We start from the raw sequence: 14,459 nt of genomic DNA, 5'->3' as shown, positions 1-14,459 counted from the left end.
ATCCGAGTAGAGGAACACCAATTTTATGACCATTTAAGCGATTTTCGTCAAACAAAATTTTTCAAAAAAATTCAATTTTTCTTAGGCACAATATTTTATTGCATTTTCTTGCACAAAATACACCTAAAAGTGTAGAAAAAAATTGACAGCCCGATCCGAGTAGAGGAAAACCAATTTTATGACCATTTAAGCGATTTTCGAAAAACAAAATTTTTCAAAAAAATTCAATTTTTCTTATGCACACTATTTTATTGCATTTTCTTGCACAAAATACACCTAAAAGTGTAGAAAAAAATTGACAGCCCGATCCGAGTAGAGGAACACCAATTTTATGACCATTTAAGCGATTTTCGTCAAAAAAAAATTTTCAAAACAATTCAATTTTTTTTAGGCACACTATTTTATTGCATTTTCTTGCACAAAATACACCTAAAAGTGTAGAAAAAGATTGACAGCCCGATCCGAGTAGAGGAACACCAATTTTATGACCATTTAAGCGATTTTCGTCAAAAAAAAATTTTCAAAACAATTCAATTTTTCTTAGGCACACTATTTTATTGCATTTTCTTGCACAAAATACACCTAAAAGTGTAGAAAAAAATTGACAGCCCGATCCGAGTAGAGGAACACCAATTTTATGACCATTTAAGCGATTTTCGTCAAAAAAAAATTTTCAAAACAATTCAATTTTTCTTAGGCACACTATTTTTTTGCATTTTCTTGCACAAATTACACCTAAAAGTGTAGAAAAAAATTGACAGCCCGATCCGAGTAGAGGAACACCAATTTTATGACCATTTAAGCGATTTTCGTCAAACAAAATTTTTCAAAAAAATTCAATTTTTCTTAGGCACACTATTTTATTGCATTTTCTTGCACAAAATACACCTAAAAGTGTAGAAAAAAATTGACAGCCCGATCCGAGAAGAGGAACACCAATTTTATGACCATTTAAGCGATTTTCGTCAAAAAAAAATTTTCAAAACAATTCAATTTTTCTTAGGCACACTATTTTATTGCATTTTCTTGCACAAAATACACCTAAAAGTGTAGAAAAAAATTGACAGCCCGATCCGAGAAGAGGAACACCAATTTTATGACCATTTAAGCGATTTTCGTCAAAAAAAAATTTTCAAAACAATTCAATTTTTCTTAGGCACACTATTTTATTGCATTTTCTTGCACAAAATACACCTAAAAGTGTAGAAAAAAATTGACAGCCCGATCCGAGTAGAGGAACACCAATTTTATGACCATTTAAGCGATTTTCGTCAAACAAAATTTTTCAAAAAAATTCAATTTTTCTTAGGCACACTATTTTATTGCATTTTCTTGCACAAAATACACCTAAAAGTGTAGAAAAAAATTGACAGCCCGATCCGAGTAGAGGAACACCAATTTTATGACCATTTAAGCGATTTTCGTCAAACAAAATTTTTCAAAAAAATTCAATTTTTCTTAGGCACACTATTTTATTGCATTTTCTTGCACAAAATACACCTAAAAGTGTAGAAAAAAATTGACAGCCCGATCCGAGTAGAGGAACACCAACTTTATGACCATTAAAAAGATTTTCGTCAAAAAAAATTTTTCAAAAAAATTCAATTTTTCTTAGGCAGACTATTTTATTGCAATTTCTTGAACAAAATACACCTAAAAGTGTAGAAAAAAATTGACAGCCCGATCCGAGTAGAGGAACACCAATTTTATGACCATTTAAGCGATTTTCGTCAAACAAAATTTTTCAAAAAAATTCAATTTTTCTTAGGCAGACTATTTTATTGCAATTTCTTGAACAAAATACACCTAAAAGTGTAGAAAAAAATTGACAGCCCGATCCGAGTAGAGGAACACCAATTTTATGACCATTAAAGCGATTTTCGCAAAAAAAAATTTTGAAAAAAATTTAATTTTTCTTAGGCAGACTATTTTATTGCAATTTCTTGCACAAAATACACCTAAAAGTGTAGAATAAAATTGACAGCCCGATCCGAGTTTTGGAGCTAGGATGTTCAAATTTGGTATACCTGCATAATGTTGCAAGTAAGGAAAATTGTAGGGAATCTGGTTGGAATTGAATTGAATATTGTTATATTCCAAAAACTCGAAATTTCGGAAAAACGTACCCTTCCCCGCTTTAACTTTTACAGTTCTGGAGCTAAGAAGCTGAAATTTGGTACACATATTTAATTTTATGTGTAGATTTCACAAAAAATATAGCTTACCTTTTTGAAATATTATATTTAAATATTTAAATATTTAAATTTAAATAATTGTGAACGGAACCCTAGGTAAGCGAGTGTAACTCGTACTTGACCAATTTTTTATATTATAGCTTGTGATTAAATATTTTTTTGTAATTTATCTTTACAAAATTTTTTATAGGTTATCAAAATTTTACCAGGAATAGTAAAAATAAATTTAAAAATGTACTTTATTAGAAACTTTAATTCTAAAAATTTCAAAACATTATTGATTGGTAATAGACGAAACAAAAATAAATATTAACATTTATTTTGTTAGATGTTGTCGCATGATAATTTTTTGAAAATGATTAGAAAATTGTGAATTTAAAGTATATTTTTTTATTTGAATCTAACAATATTTTAATATATTTATAATTGAGGAATAGAGTGTACATATTAATTATTTTTTGCAACTATATAAAGTCTTATTATTAAAATATTCCTTTTTATATTTTATGTCACTATTTATAATTAATATCTATCCAATGCTTTATTTATTAACTTATATATATATGTGTGTGTGTATTTGTGTATGTTTTGTTTTCGTCTGTGACGAATGTCTATTATAGTGATGTATGTATTTAGCATAATTTCTGTTTAGTTTTCTACAATTATAGAATTTATCTGATTTTTTTTAAATCATAGTTGTCAATATATTTTGAGATATGCTAATATAATTAGATTTTTTTAAATGTGTATTCTTGGTGTTTTATATATTTACACTTTCTCCAATCCTTATTTCAAAATTTTTAAGGTATAAGAAAATATTTCATTACTCTTAACTTAAAACGATTCAATTAAGAATTTATTTATTATATATACTTGTGGTTCTTTTTTATAGTTTATATGGAGATGGAATGATACAAATGTAAAAATTTTTAAATAATAGAGATGTATTATATTTTTATGGATGAGGACCATTTCTAACTGTAATTACACGATAAAAATGATGATTTTTTTAGAACTCATATTCTCATAACACATAAATTTTTATTCGTGATTTAAATATTCTGCATAATTGATAAAAAATTATTAACAAGAATTTGTGTACACGTTGTAAGTCAGAAATGTATTCTGAGTAAGAAATTTTTTTCATTATTTTATCTTGCGGAAACAAAACTTATACACTAGTTTATGAATTATTTTTTTTGTTTTTAATTGAAAAAATTAATAGATTAATGTATAGTGCAATTACTACACTTAAATATATATATTTATATATATATATGTGTGTGTGTGTATGTGTGTCTAGATGTATATACAATAAACAATGAATTGCAGAGTTGTAGATTTACAATAAGAATACAAATGTATTCTTGTTATTTCGGAATTTTATTATAACCACCAACATTATCATGTTTATTTCTGAAATTCACTCAATTTGTTTGATAGTATACTTTTTAATGGCTATTTGACATTCATCTGAACACCAATGTTTTACCAAGATATGAGTTTCGGATTCCAAAGCGGCATTTAACTTGTCACGTAGACTTTGACGCAAAAGAGCCTTTGTTGCTTCCATTGACTAGAAAATTAGAAGGAAAAAAATTTCGATCAATATTTATAATGATAAAATGATTATCTTTTAAAAATATTCAACACCCTATTTTTTAGAAGGAGCTATGACAAAAAAGATTAGGACTAGATTAAAATAGAAGAAAATACTAAGGAGTTAAAGTGCAACAGAATTGCATACAGATGCAATAGGAAAAACAAAAATATATGGGGCATTCCACGGGAGATTTTCATTGAAATTTTTTTTTCCCCGAAACATTTTTTTTGAAATCTTTATGAAAAATAAGGATATACGTATTTTTTTATTTTTTTATTCGATAAAAATGAAGGAAGTTATGATTTTTTGAAATTTAACGTCAACGATGGAAGTGTGTTTTTGGGACATTTTTTAATCTATTGTACTAATAAATAAAAAATTATGCTATATATGAAGTTTGTTCATTTTTTAAAAAATTTTTCAAATATGTACTCAAAAATAACGTACCTATAAGAGAAGTAACAAAAAAGTTAAAATTAAACTCAAAAAGTGAGTTTTCTCAAAAGAGACACTTTCGATTTTTAATTTTTTTTTTGCATTACAATCTCTGGTGACTGAAGAATTTTTTCCCCTATCTGCGAAAGTGGTACTTTTAGTTTTTAAGTTACTATTTACAATTTTCTTAGTACGACTCACAGAATTTAAGCAGTTATTTTACAAATATAAACTTTTTCCATTATTATTTATTTGTTTTTTTTTAATTTTCATAAAAACATACTAAAAATCGTTACGTCGAGCTTAAAGATTGTAAATAGTAACTTAAAAACTAAAAGTACCACTTTCGCAGATAGGGGAAAAAATTCTTCAGTCACCAAAGATTGTAATGCAAAAAAAAACAATAAAAATCGAAAGTGTCTCTTTTGAGAAAACTCACTTTTTAAGTTTAATTTCAACTTTTTTGTTGCTTCTCTTATAGATACGTTATTTTTGAGCAGATATTTGAAAAATTTCAGAAAAAATGAACAAATTTCATATATAACATAATTTTTAATTTATTAGTACAATAGATTAAAAAATGTCCCAAAAACACACTTTCATCGTTGACGTTAAATTTCAAAAAATCATAACTTCCTTCATTTTCATCAAATAAAAAAATAAAAAAATACGTATATCCTTATTTTTCATATAGATTTCGAAAAAAATGTTTCGGGGAAAAAAAATTTTTGAATGAAAATCTCCCGTGGAATGCCCCATATGGTTTAAAATATGTAAACGACGATATCATAACAGCAGGGAATATAAACGATATAAAAATGATAATTGAGGAATTTAGAAAAAAGTTCAATTAGCAATAAGTTGAAGCTAAATATATCAAATTCAAGAATAATTATCTGTAAACTTTTAGAGAAAACAATATTAAATAAATTTATTTATTACATAATCACATCTTTGAGTGGATTATACTATAAAGAAAGGTGTTGGTTAAGTGTATAACATTTATAATTATATAGGTGGGTGGTCCCACCTACATGTGATTTTATTTTCGTTTTATGAGTATGTTAGGTAAAAGTTAAGCAAACTCTGAAAGTAGTTGTAAAATATCTCTAGAGCAATGTTCTTCATTTTTATTCTTAAACATTTTATAATATTGTCCATATTTTTGACATTTTTAGTTAAGTGTAGAGAGGTTGTAATTAAAAGCAAAGATAGCACTGTTGTTTTTGCATATAGACCGGGTGTATGTATTATGTTTTTTTAGCTCGTAATGAAAAACTATTTACATGAAAATGATAACAATATTATAGTATATTTATTAGATTGAAGGTGAGAGTGGGCTTGGTATTTGTGAACCTAATGAAGCATGTAATATTGTGCACAACCGTTTTTGGCTTCCAACATTAACAGAAAGATTGTGTCGATGTACAGAAGGACGGGAATGTCCTTGGAACTGGAATTATATTAAAACTTCCAACAGGAGTAGTGATTCTTCCATTATAATTAATAATAGATCAGTACTTCAGGTGAGATTTGTTTTTTTTGGAATCTTTTGCAATTAGTAACGTAAAAATTTATATATTTTTTTTTTTGTAGTTTTGCAGCCCTACAAATTTGAAAAATATGAAAATATGTTCTAGTAAAGAATCAGCTATTACTTTCTTGGGAGAAAGTAATCATAACAATTCATTACAATATCCACTTTCAATAAAAGCAAACTGCAAATGTCGAAATCCTTTTTTTTGGATACTTCAAAAAGCCAAATATATAGAAAATAAATCAGTTTTACAAGTTTATAAATGTGCAACAGTAAGTAATTATTTTTTAAGTTTATTTTTTACTTATAAAAAGGAATTTTAATATTGTCTTACTGTTAAATCACTGTTAATCTTACTGTTAATTCTTGCATATTATTTGTCAAGTTAGAGTTTATTTTATTCCAAATCAATTTAACCGTATTTCGCTTTGGATAACCACATAAAATAACTTGTATCAAAATAAAGGTATAAAGAAAATTATATTATTAATGAAAATATTTAAATTATGTTCATTAATTACTTTTATCAGAGTTTTCTTAAACCATTGAAGATGTTTAACTAATCATGTATATATTTTTTTAAAAGCAAAATCATATTATATAAGTGATCTGAAAAACTATATGTTAATACATATTTGTGACGCTCCACGGTGAAAGAGACCTTAGCTGCTCTTGACTTAAGGTCCCTTTCACCGTGGAGCGTCACATTTACTGATTGAATTTTTTTTATTACAGCAATGGATGTGTGATCCCCTTGAATTTTGTGGTCACGTTAGAACTGATTTATTCTCTATATATTATCGTTGTACTTGTCCAGAAAAGCACTGGTGTATTTTTCAAACAAATAAGCAGGAAGCCGAAAACTATGTACATGAACTTGCTTACACAGGAACAGCGTTTAAAGCATATTGCATTCCACATTCATAATATATTTGTTTCTTTAACAAATATTTTATTAAATTAAGTCTTCAACGTCAGTTATTATTATGTTATACTATATCTTAATATTAAATAATAACATATATATGTTTTTTATTTCAAAGAGTAAATAAACCTTTTAAATGTATTAAAAAATATTATAATATTAATTTACCTGTGAAGACTGCTCACTCATCGCCTTTACTGAAGGTAATAATTCTAATGGAAATCTTTCTGGCCACAGTACCCTTGTAACAAGACCTGCTCTCAACGCTTCACTTGCTGTCAACGTTCTTCCTCCAAGTAGTAATTCACTAGCCTGCAGTTTGTTGTTAGTTATCAATAAAATAATAATCTTCATCTTACATAACATATAGTAATTAATTTATCCAAGAAATTGTGTAAAGAATTGTTAAAAATTGTTTTATCGAAAGTAATATGTTTTCTTTAATTTTACTCACAACTGCACTTCCATGAACATGGGAAAGTGTCATTATCGCCGCTCCTTCAGGTATTTGTCCCAGTTTACCATAAGGGGTATAAAATGTTGCTTTATCACTAGCTATTACTAAATCAAACAAGGGTAAAATGGTTACACCTAAACCAACTGCAGCTCCTTGAACCCCAGCTACAAGTGGCTTATTAAATGTTGCCAAGCATTTAATAAATTCCCTACAAGAACATTAAAAACATTTGTTTTTGTTACAATTTTACACAAAAAGAAGTATTTATCTAGATCAGAATATATAAATATATATATATATATATTTGTTCAAATAACAATATATTACTTACTTAACAGCATTTGCCATTTCTTCGGCATAAAGTTTACGTTTCTCCTTATTAGCATGTAACAAAGTGGAAAGATCGAGGCCTTCACAAAAGCTTGTTCCACCATTAGACGTCAAAAGAACAACGCGACATTCCTCATCTGTTTTTAGTATTGATAATGTATCACATAATTCTTGCATCACCTGTAAAAACAAGAAATTATACAATTTTTTTTCTTTATAGATAATAATTTTTGAGAACGGAATGCTAATTAATGAAAATATTTGAAACATTTATGCAAAATTAATAATGATTTTCTTCTTTTTGTATTGAGGTGCTTTTAGTACACAATTATACTTTTTTTAACATTATAAAAATTTCTATCATTCTACAATTAGTTTTGTTACCTTTAACGTAATTCCGTTTGTTATTTTTGCTGACGATGGAGTTAATATCAATTGTACAAGGTTTCCATAGCGACAGACATTTATTTCCTTATTGTCGCTAAAAAGAGATGTCTCACCGTGTGTTGAATTATTGCTGCTGTTGTTGTTACTACTATTATTATATTTATCGGTTTGTTTTTTGACATCATTTGTAAAGGCTTAAATATAGAATTGGATTTATTTGATAGTACGTATTACATATGTTATGTTAAATTACTTATTAAACATTTATACATATATACCTTTATTTTTACAACCTGTTGAACCACCAATACTTGAAGCGTGTCCAATTTCACTGCCCGTACTGCTTATACTACAAGCGATAGTACTGTTACTACTAAGAGCTGTTGCTGCTTCTGCCAAACAAGCAGATAATTTATCTTGATTCTTAGCTGATTCTTCTTCCGTTGCACTCGTGTTGTTTAATGTCAAAGAGTTGGACTTTTCTTTGATATTTCTTTTCTTATTGTTTGGTGAAAATGTTTTTTGATTAGCTGCATTACCGTTTGATCTAGTAGTAACTTTATCAGTTTTATCCAAGTTGTCGACTGTATTACCACTACCGCTAGCACCATTATCTTGATTCAAATTTGAAAAACTTAAACTTTTAATAATTTTTTTGTTATTTCTTTCATCAATTTCGTCCTTATTTTGCTTCTTTATTGGGCTTATTTTTTCAGCTGATTGAGTATAATCAATTTTGGTAGATTTTGTGTTTTTAGCATTTACAAGTGTATTTGTAGAATTTTCTAAGACTTTGGATTGTTTATTGCGTTTTACCTCTAAAATATTATGCTTTGTATCTTTATCAGATGACTGCTTTCTTTTCGACCGCAATCCGTGATTAGTTTCGTCGTTAGATTGTCCTCCCACCTCTAAAGGACTGTCAATACTAACTCTTGGACTACCAGAAACACTTGAAAATGAACTAGAGGAATGTCTTCTCACAATTACAGAAGCATCAGCTGCATTTCTTATTTTTGCGGGGTAAATAAATTCAGTGGGCGTTATCTCAGTAGAATTTTTTCTTTTGTCAGCACATGTTTCTTCTGCATTAGTATCTTTGAGAGGACTTGATCGTCGTTTTGTGCGAAATGCAATTTTATCTAATTTAATGTCTCGCAATCCAAGTACCGTACTTTTTACAAGTTTTTTACGAAGATCTAAATCTCTTTCTGCTTTTTCTATATCCATCACTTTCTTTTGTGATTTTGTAATTGGAATCAAACGCCTTTTTCTTGGCTGTCCCACATCATACAAAAGATTTACAACACCCTCATCTTGTAATAACTTGTCAATTTCTTTAATTCCAGTCCTTCTTTTCCGTTTAGGCTTTTCCGTTTTTTTAAAAGTTAATCTTTCTTTACCAAAACTGGCTGCTGGTGATTTAGAAACATTAACTTTAGCTGGTCTACCAACTGGTCTTTTATTTAACGACATTGCTGCTGGTATCGATATTTTATTTTGCATATTTATCGTTTTTTTTGTCTTAATTGTTGTCGTCATTGTTCTTGGCGTCAACACTCTTTTTGTAATAACACTTGTTGACTTTCTTGGAGTAATTTCTTCTGTAGGTAATGAAAAGTTATTTTTTTCCTTTCGACCTGGTATTAAATTCTTTTCATTTTTTATACTAGTTGGTGTTATTGATGGTGAAGATGTCAATTTGACGTCATCATCATCATCATCATCATTATCATCAACGGAATCTATACATTTTTTATTAGACTCTTTTAATTCTTTTTCGTTATTAGATATTAAAGTATCAGAAATCGAAACTTGTTCAGAATTTGATTTTTTCTTCTTAGTTGAACTGGTGGCACCAAGTATTAAACCTTTTTCTGTTTTCATTTCAGAATCTTGTTTAAGCGGTGATTTTGTTTTGATTGTTTTTTGTCGTTTAGAAGCATACTGTTCAAGTGCTTTTTCAGTTGGTTTACGTTTTCTTCCAGATCTTGTTTCATCAATTCGACGAATTTGTAATGTGCTTGTTGCTGTTGTCATTAATGGTGTATTTTGAGAATCGTTTTCTTTTAATGGTTTTTGAGTAGGCGATGATGATGATGATGATGATGATGATGATGATGATGCCCCTTTTGTTGACAACAACGTCGATAAAGAATTTCTTTTTTGTTTAATAGTTTCCACTTTTTTATTTACCTCTTTAGATTTTTGTTTTTCAGATTCTTTTACTGACAACCTTGATTTTTCAATGTCTTCAACTTTATTTGAATCATTTTTCAAATTTTTTTTCTTTATTCTCTTGTTTCCTGTAGATGGCATTTCAAGAAGTTGTTTTAAAGCAAGTTCTCGTTGGGCAGCGGAATTTAATTTTGATATATTACTATTTTCACCACTGCTGTTGTTATGATCTTTATCGACAGTCATATTATTTTCATCTGAACCAGCAGCTGCTAGAGATTGAGGTTTCGACCAATCTGGATCTACGTCTCCTTCTAAAATAGCAAGTAATTCCCTATTGTCAGGATTGTCATTGTCAACACCTGCACGATCATCACGAGATTGTTGTATTGGAATTAAAGCAGGAACAGGCATTGTGCCACCAGCACATATTTTACTTGCAAATCTTTGAGTTAGTTTTTTAACAAAGACAATGTCTGCAGCTTGTGGACTTTTTAAATCCTTTTGTTTTTCGCGGAGACGTTCTTTTAAAACTTCCGTAACTTCAGCAGGTGTTGCAATTTGACTTTTCAAGTGGCGGCTTGGAACTTTTACTCCTAATCTCGGTGATTGCAATTTTTTCTTGGAACTGCCCTCTTCATCAGAATGTAAAAATAATTCTGATGAGGAGTATGTTCCTCGAACATATGGTTGAACATAACTTGGAACTTGTTGTTTAGAATTTCTTGTTTGTTTTTTGGCTAAAGTCGAGGATGAAGAAGATGAAGGTGTTGAAGATGTTGAAGATACTGAGGTTTCAATACTGATTCGAGTTTCTTCTAAATTTTTAACACACTCATCATTGTTTAAAATAACAGCACTCTCATCTTTATAGTTTTTATTTTCATTTAGTGATGTTTCATTACTTGTTACTGGTTGCTTTTTCATATTATCATTAAGAAGATTATTCAGTTCAATTTCTACGGTATCTTGAATTTTGTTTGAAAATATTTGATTATCTTCATCAGCATTTTCATCTCCCCAATCATCAAAAATATCCTGTATAACATTTCTTGATTTTTCCAACATGTTACTTTTTTTCATTACAGTATTTTCATTTGTCTTTGAATAATTATTATCATTTTCTTCTTCTTCTTCTTCTTCTTCTTCTTCTTCTTCCTCTTCTTCTTCATCTTGATTATCATTTTGCTGAATATTTTCATCGCTATTACTGGTATTTTTATCTTTTTCATAATTATTATCACTGCAACCGCTAACATCTTGAATAAAATAAATCTCTTCTATAACTTCACTTGCAGTTTCTTCTCCTCCTTTTTGAATCATAATTATTTCTCCGTCATTGTTCTCAACCAATTCATCATTACCCAATTCACTTTCACTATTTTCGACATTTTCTTGAATTAAATGTTCTTCATTATCAGTTGTTTGTTTTCTTTCTTGTTCAATAATCTCATTGGGCTCATCATCTTGAATATCAATGTTTGCAGAAGCTGCGGCTATGTTTATAATATTTTTTTGTCGATAGCCAGTAGTAATTAAATGCATTTTATCTTTTTCTTTTTTATGAGCAGCCACTTCATTTGAATAGGCTTCATAGGTGGAACTAGATGAAGTAACATGGTCCAGTGAACGATGTTTTTCAGTTAAAACTTCACTTGTTAATTGGATCTCTGGTGGATTTGTTAAATGTGTATATTCGTCATTCAATTCACATTCAGAATTACTGTGTTGTAGAGATTCTGTTTCTTTATTATTATCAACGTAGCTTTCATAATCAGAAATTGTTTCTTTATGTATAGTTTCATCTTCGTCATCGACATTATATTGATTAGCACTAACCGACATTGTAGCATATTCGTTTACATCATCTTCTTCATCATCATCATTGTGTAAACTTTCCTCCATTTCATAATTATTTACTGAAATATTTTCTTCAATCGGCTTCCTCTTATCCTCTTCATTCTGCGTCTTTTCTTGTTGATCTATATGAGAATCTAAATTTTCTTCACTATTGGTTTCATCAAAATGTAATGGTTCTATATTTTGAACCATTTCTTGATCTGGATGTGTGTTAATTACTTGACTGAGATCTTGGTCGTTTTGTTCTTCCTCCTGCATTACAACATTGATAACTTGAACATCATTCAATTGTACAATTTTATTAGGACTCATTTCAGACTTTGCAATTTTATTTGATAATTCATTTTTTTTATGGTTCTCATTATACTGATAAATATTGTGTTTTGAACTTTCATAGGCTTCTACCATGGAATTTTCATTTTCTTCATCTTGTTGGATACAAGTTTCTAAGTTTGGCAACATAATACCGATACAATCACTTCCAGTACCGTCTCCACAATCGTCAGAAGCACAAGCTGAAAGTGTTATATGACCATTTTCTTCTTGTTCAGATTTTTCTTGTAAAAAATTCATACAATTAGTTGTTTGGTCTGTACTTTCATTGACAGCTTCTTCTGACATACAATCAGATGATGCATCCATAATGTACGTGATATTTTAAACCTGTTTTTAATCTGAAAAGTAATTTTTTATGTTTTTTAAATTATTATTACATCTGGATCTAATTATTAATTAATCGTATTTATTAGAGTGTAAGTTATTTAAATTAGTATAAAGTTGCTGTGATTGTATATAATAATAAAGGCACGAAAATTATAAATATCTTAGGCCCTCTTTATATGTCATTAAAGAAAACCAATGGAAAACTTATCAAATACATATTTTACAAAACTTTCTTTTTTTGTTTTATAAATATTGTTTCAGTGTAATATATCAAAATAAAAGTTATTTTCTTTCTGCTATTACAGAAAATGATGTAAAATTAACTTGTTTTATTTCTCTCGTATGTGGTTTGGAAATAAATATTTAATTTTTATTTCCTTTAATTAATGATTTAATCTGCGTCATTTAAAAAAAAGTTGACTATAGATTTTAAAATTTCAAAAACTTAATTAATATGAAGAAATGATTGTCTGTGTTATATATTTTGTTTAAATATTATAATAAATCTTCATTTTTAATAAATAAAGTTTTTAATGGATATGGTTGAAAGTTTATTAAAATAAGTTACCCAGTTCTATTTAAAAATAATCTCTACAGTTTTTTACCAGCCTCTTTTTATATTCTTTAAATTTTTGTATAAATATCTGAATAGCAAAAACTGCTACAAAGTTTAATGAAGTTTAAGTTGTCTTTATTCAATATAAATTCTATATTTTCTTTTAACAAACTTTTTCCGTTTAAAAGTAAACATACGAGTATGACAAAGCATTGTTCAACATTACTGTAAAAATTGATTCGTTAGAATATATATATATGTAACAAATACTACTCTTATCACATACTTTTGTATATAATTTTTATTATAAGCTTATTTTTTGGATTGTTCAATCAATAAAGTTTTTGAAATGCCAAGAGTATAGCTCACATTTTAAAAAATAATTAATACGGATTAAATATGGTAATTAAAGTAATTACAGCTGTAATATTGATATTTTAAAAGTGTAAAACTGTTGTACTTTTTAAGTATCCGCATTACGTATTTTTGTACAAATACAAATTGTAGGTATATGATTACACAAAGATTTTTGTACAGTGTATAACTATATTATCTCACATTATCTTGGAGGTTATGTTATTAATTTGTTTTATGAAGCTATTTTTGAAAAGATGTATTAAAAGTTTTAATATATCGTTTTATTGCAATATTTTAAATTTTATATATACATATTTTACAAGAATTTAGGAATAGATTGTAAATTATAACAGTTAAAAACCATTTCGTGGAAATTACGTGTATCGTTTTGTTTAATATATAGAATTGTGTATGTAATTGCTTTTTCAATTTTTAGAAATGTCAGATAAGCAATTTTGTTAAAATTTTAAACTTGTAGATTAGTCTTAATGAAAAGAAATGTAAAACTACTTACGACAGCGCCAAACAAAAGTCATAATTAACAGAAGACAATAAACGTAGTACTTAATTATGGTAACCAAATCAGTATTCAATCAAGGAACTTTAGTAAGTTTCAAATACCTTTGTGTAATAAGACTCCTGCAAAAAGAAAAGATAGAAAACCTAAGGGGAAAAAATTTAAATTATTGTGTTGTAATGTTAAACTTATCTAAATCAAATAACAATACCATTTTGTAGTATTAAATAGCGTATTAAAATTAATCATCATAAATGTGTAGACATAACATACCTTCAACTGCTATTTTATCTCTTACAAAAGTTTAATTATATGTTTCCTTAAAAAAATTTGTAGGATAATAAAAAATCGTCAGCCATGTCCAATTTTTATTCGGATGGTTGATTCTCTGGTAGTTGTGGATGAATAAAGGGTAATTCAGAATGCAATTTTTTAAAGGTCTTTCTACAATAGGTTGAA

At 27.9% G+C, this 14,459-nt stretch overlaps 2 protein-coding genes across 3 annotated transcripts; one reads left to right on the top strand and one right to left on the bottom strand.

Moving 5' to 3' along the window:
- Positions 1–2,430: 2,430 nt before the first annotated feature.
- LOC127278333 (putative uncharacterized protein DDB_G0291812) lies at positions 2,431–14,421 on the bottom strand. 2 transcript variants are annotated; one of them, XM_051300016.1, is made up of 8 exons: positions 14,274–14,421; positions 13,998–14,122; positions 8,148–12,581; positions 7,867–8,063; positions 7,484–7,662; positions 7,150–7,360; positions 6,864–7,007; positions 2,431–3,771 (listed from the first exon to the last, which is right to left on the bottom strand). In XM_051300016.1, the coding sequence occupies exons 3-8, from the start codon at positions 12,547–12,549 to the stop codon at positions 3,619–3,621; spliced, it is 5,286 nt and encodes a 1,761-aa protein (XP_051155973.1). In that variant the 5' UTR covers positions 12,550–12,581; positions 13,998–14,122; positions 14,274–14,421; the 3' UTR covers positions 2,431–3,618. The 2 variants fall into 2 exon arrangements, with proteins under 2 accessions (XP_051155973.1, XP_051155974.1); XM_051300017.1 differs by having other exon boundaries at positions 13,998–14,146; positions 14,274–14,413.
- Positions 5,045–6,838, top strand: LOC127278334 (kappa-scoloptoxin(11)-Ssd1b-like). Its single transcript, XM_051300018.1, has 4 exons — positions 5,045–5,476; positions 5,556–5,759; positions 5,830–6,042; positions 6,506–6,838. The coding sequence occupies exons 1-4, from the start codon at positions 5,351–5,353 to the stop codon at positions 6,695–6,697; spliced, it is 735 nt and encodes a 244-aa protein (XP_051155975.1). The 5' UTR covers positions 5,045–5,350; the 3' UTR covers positions 6,698–6,838.
- Positions 14,422–14,459: the final 38 nt, after the last annotated feature.

This window comes from Leptopilina boulardi, unplaced genomic scaffold (assembly GCF_019393585.1).
Source record: "Leptopilina boulardi isolate dan_hultmark-lab unplaced genomic scaffold, ZJU_Lbou_2.1 LbouV2_202, whole genome shotgun sequence".
Lineage (NCBI taxonomy): Eukaryota > Metazoa > Arthropoda > Insecta > Hymenoptera > Figitidae > Leptopilina > Leptopilina boulardi.
The sequence above is the reverse complement of the archived record's forward strand: the minus strand, read 5'-3'. Positions and strand labels throughout refer to the sequence as shown.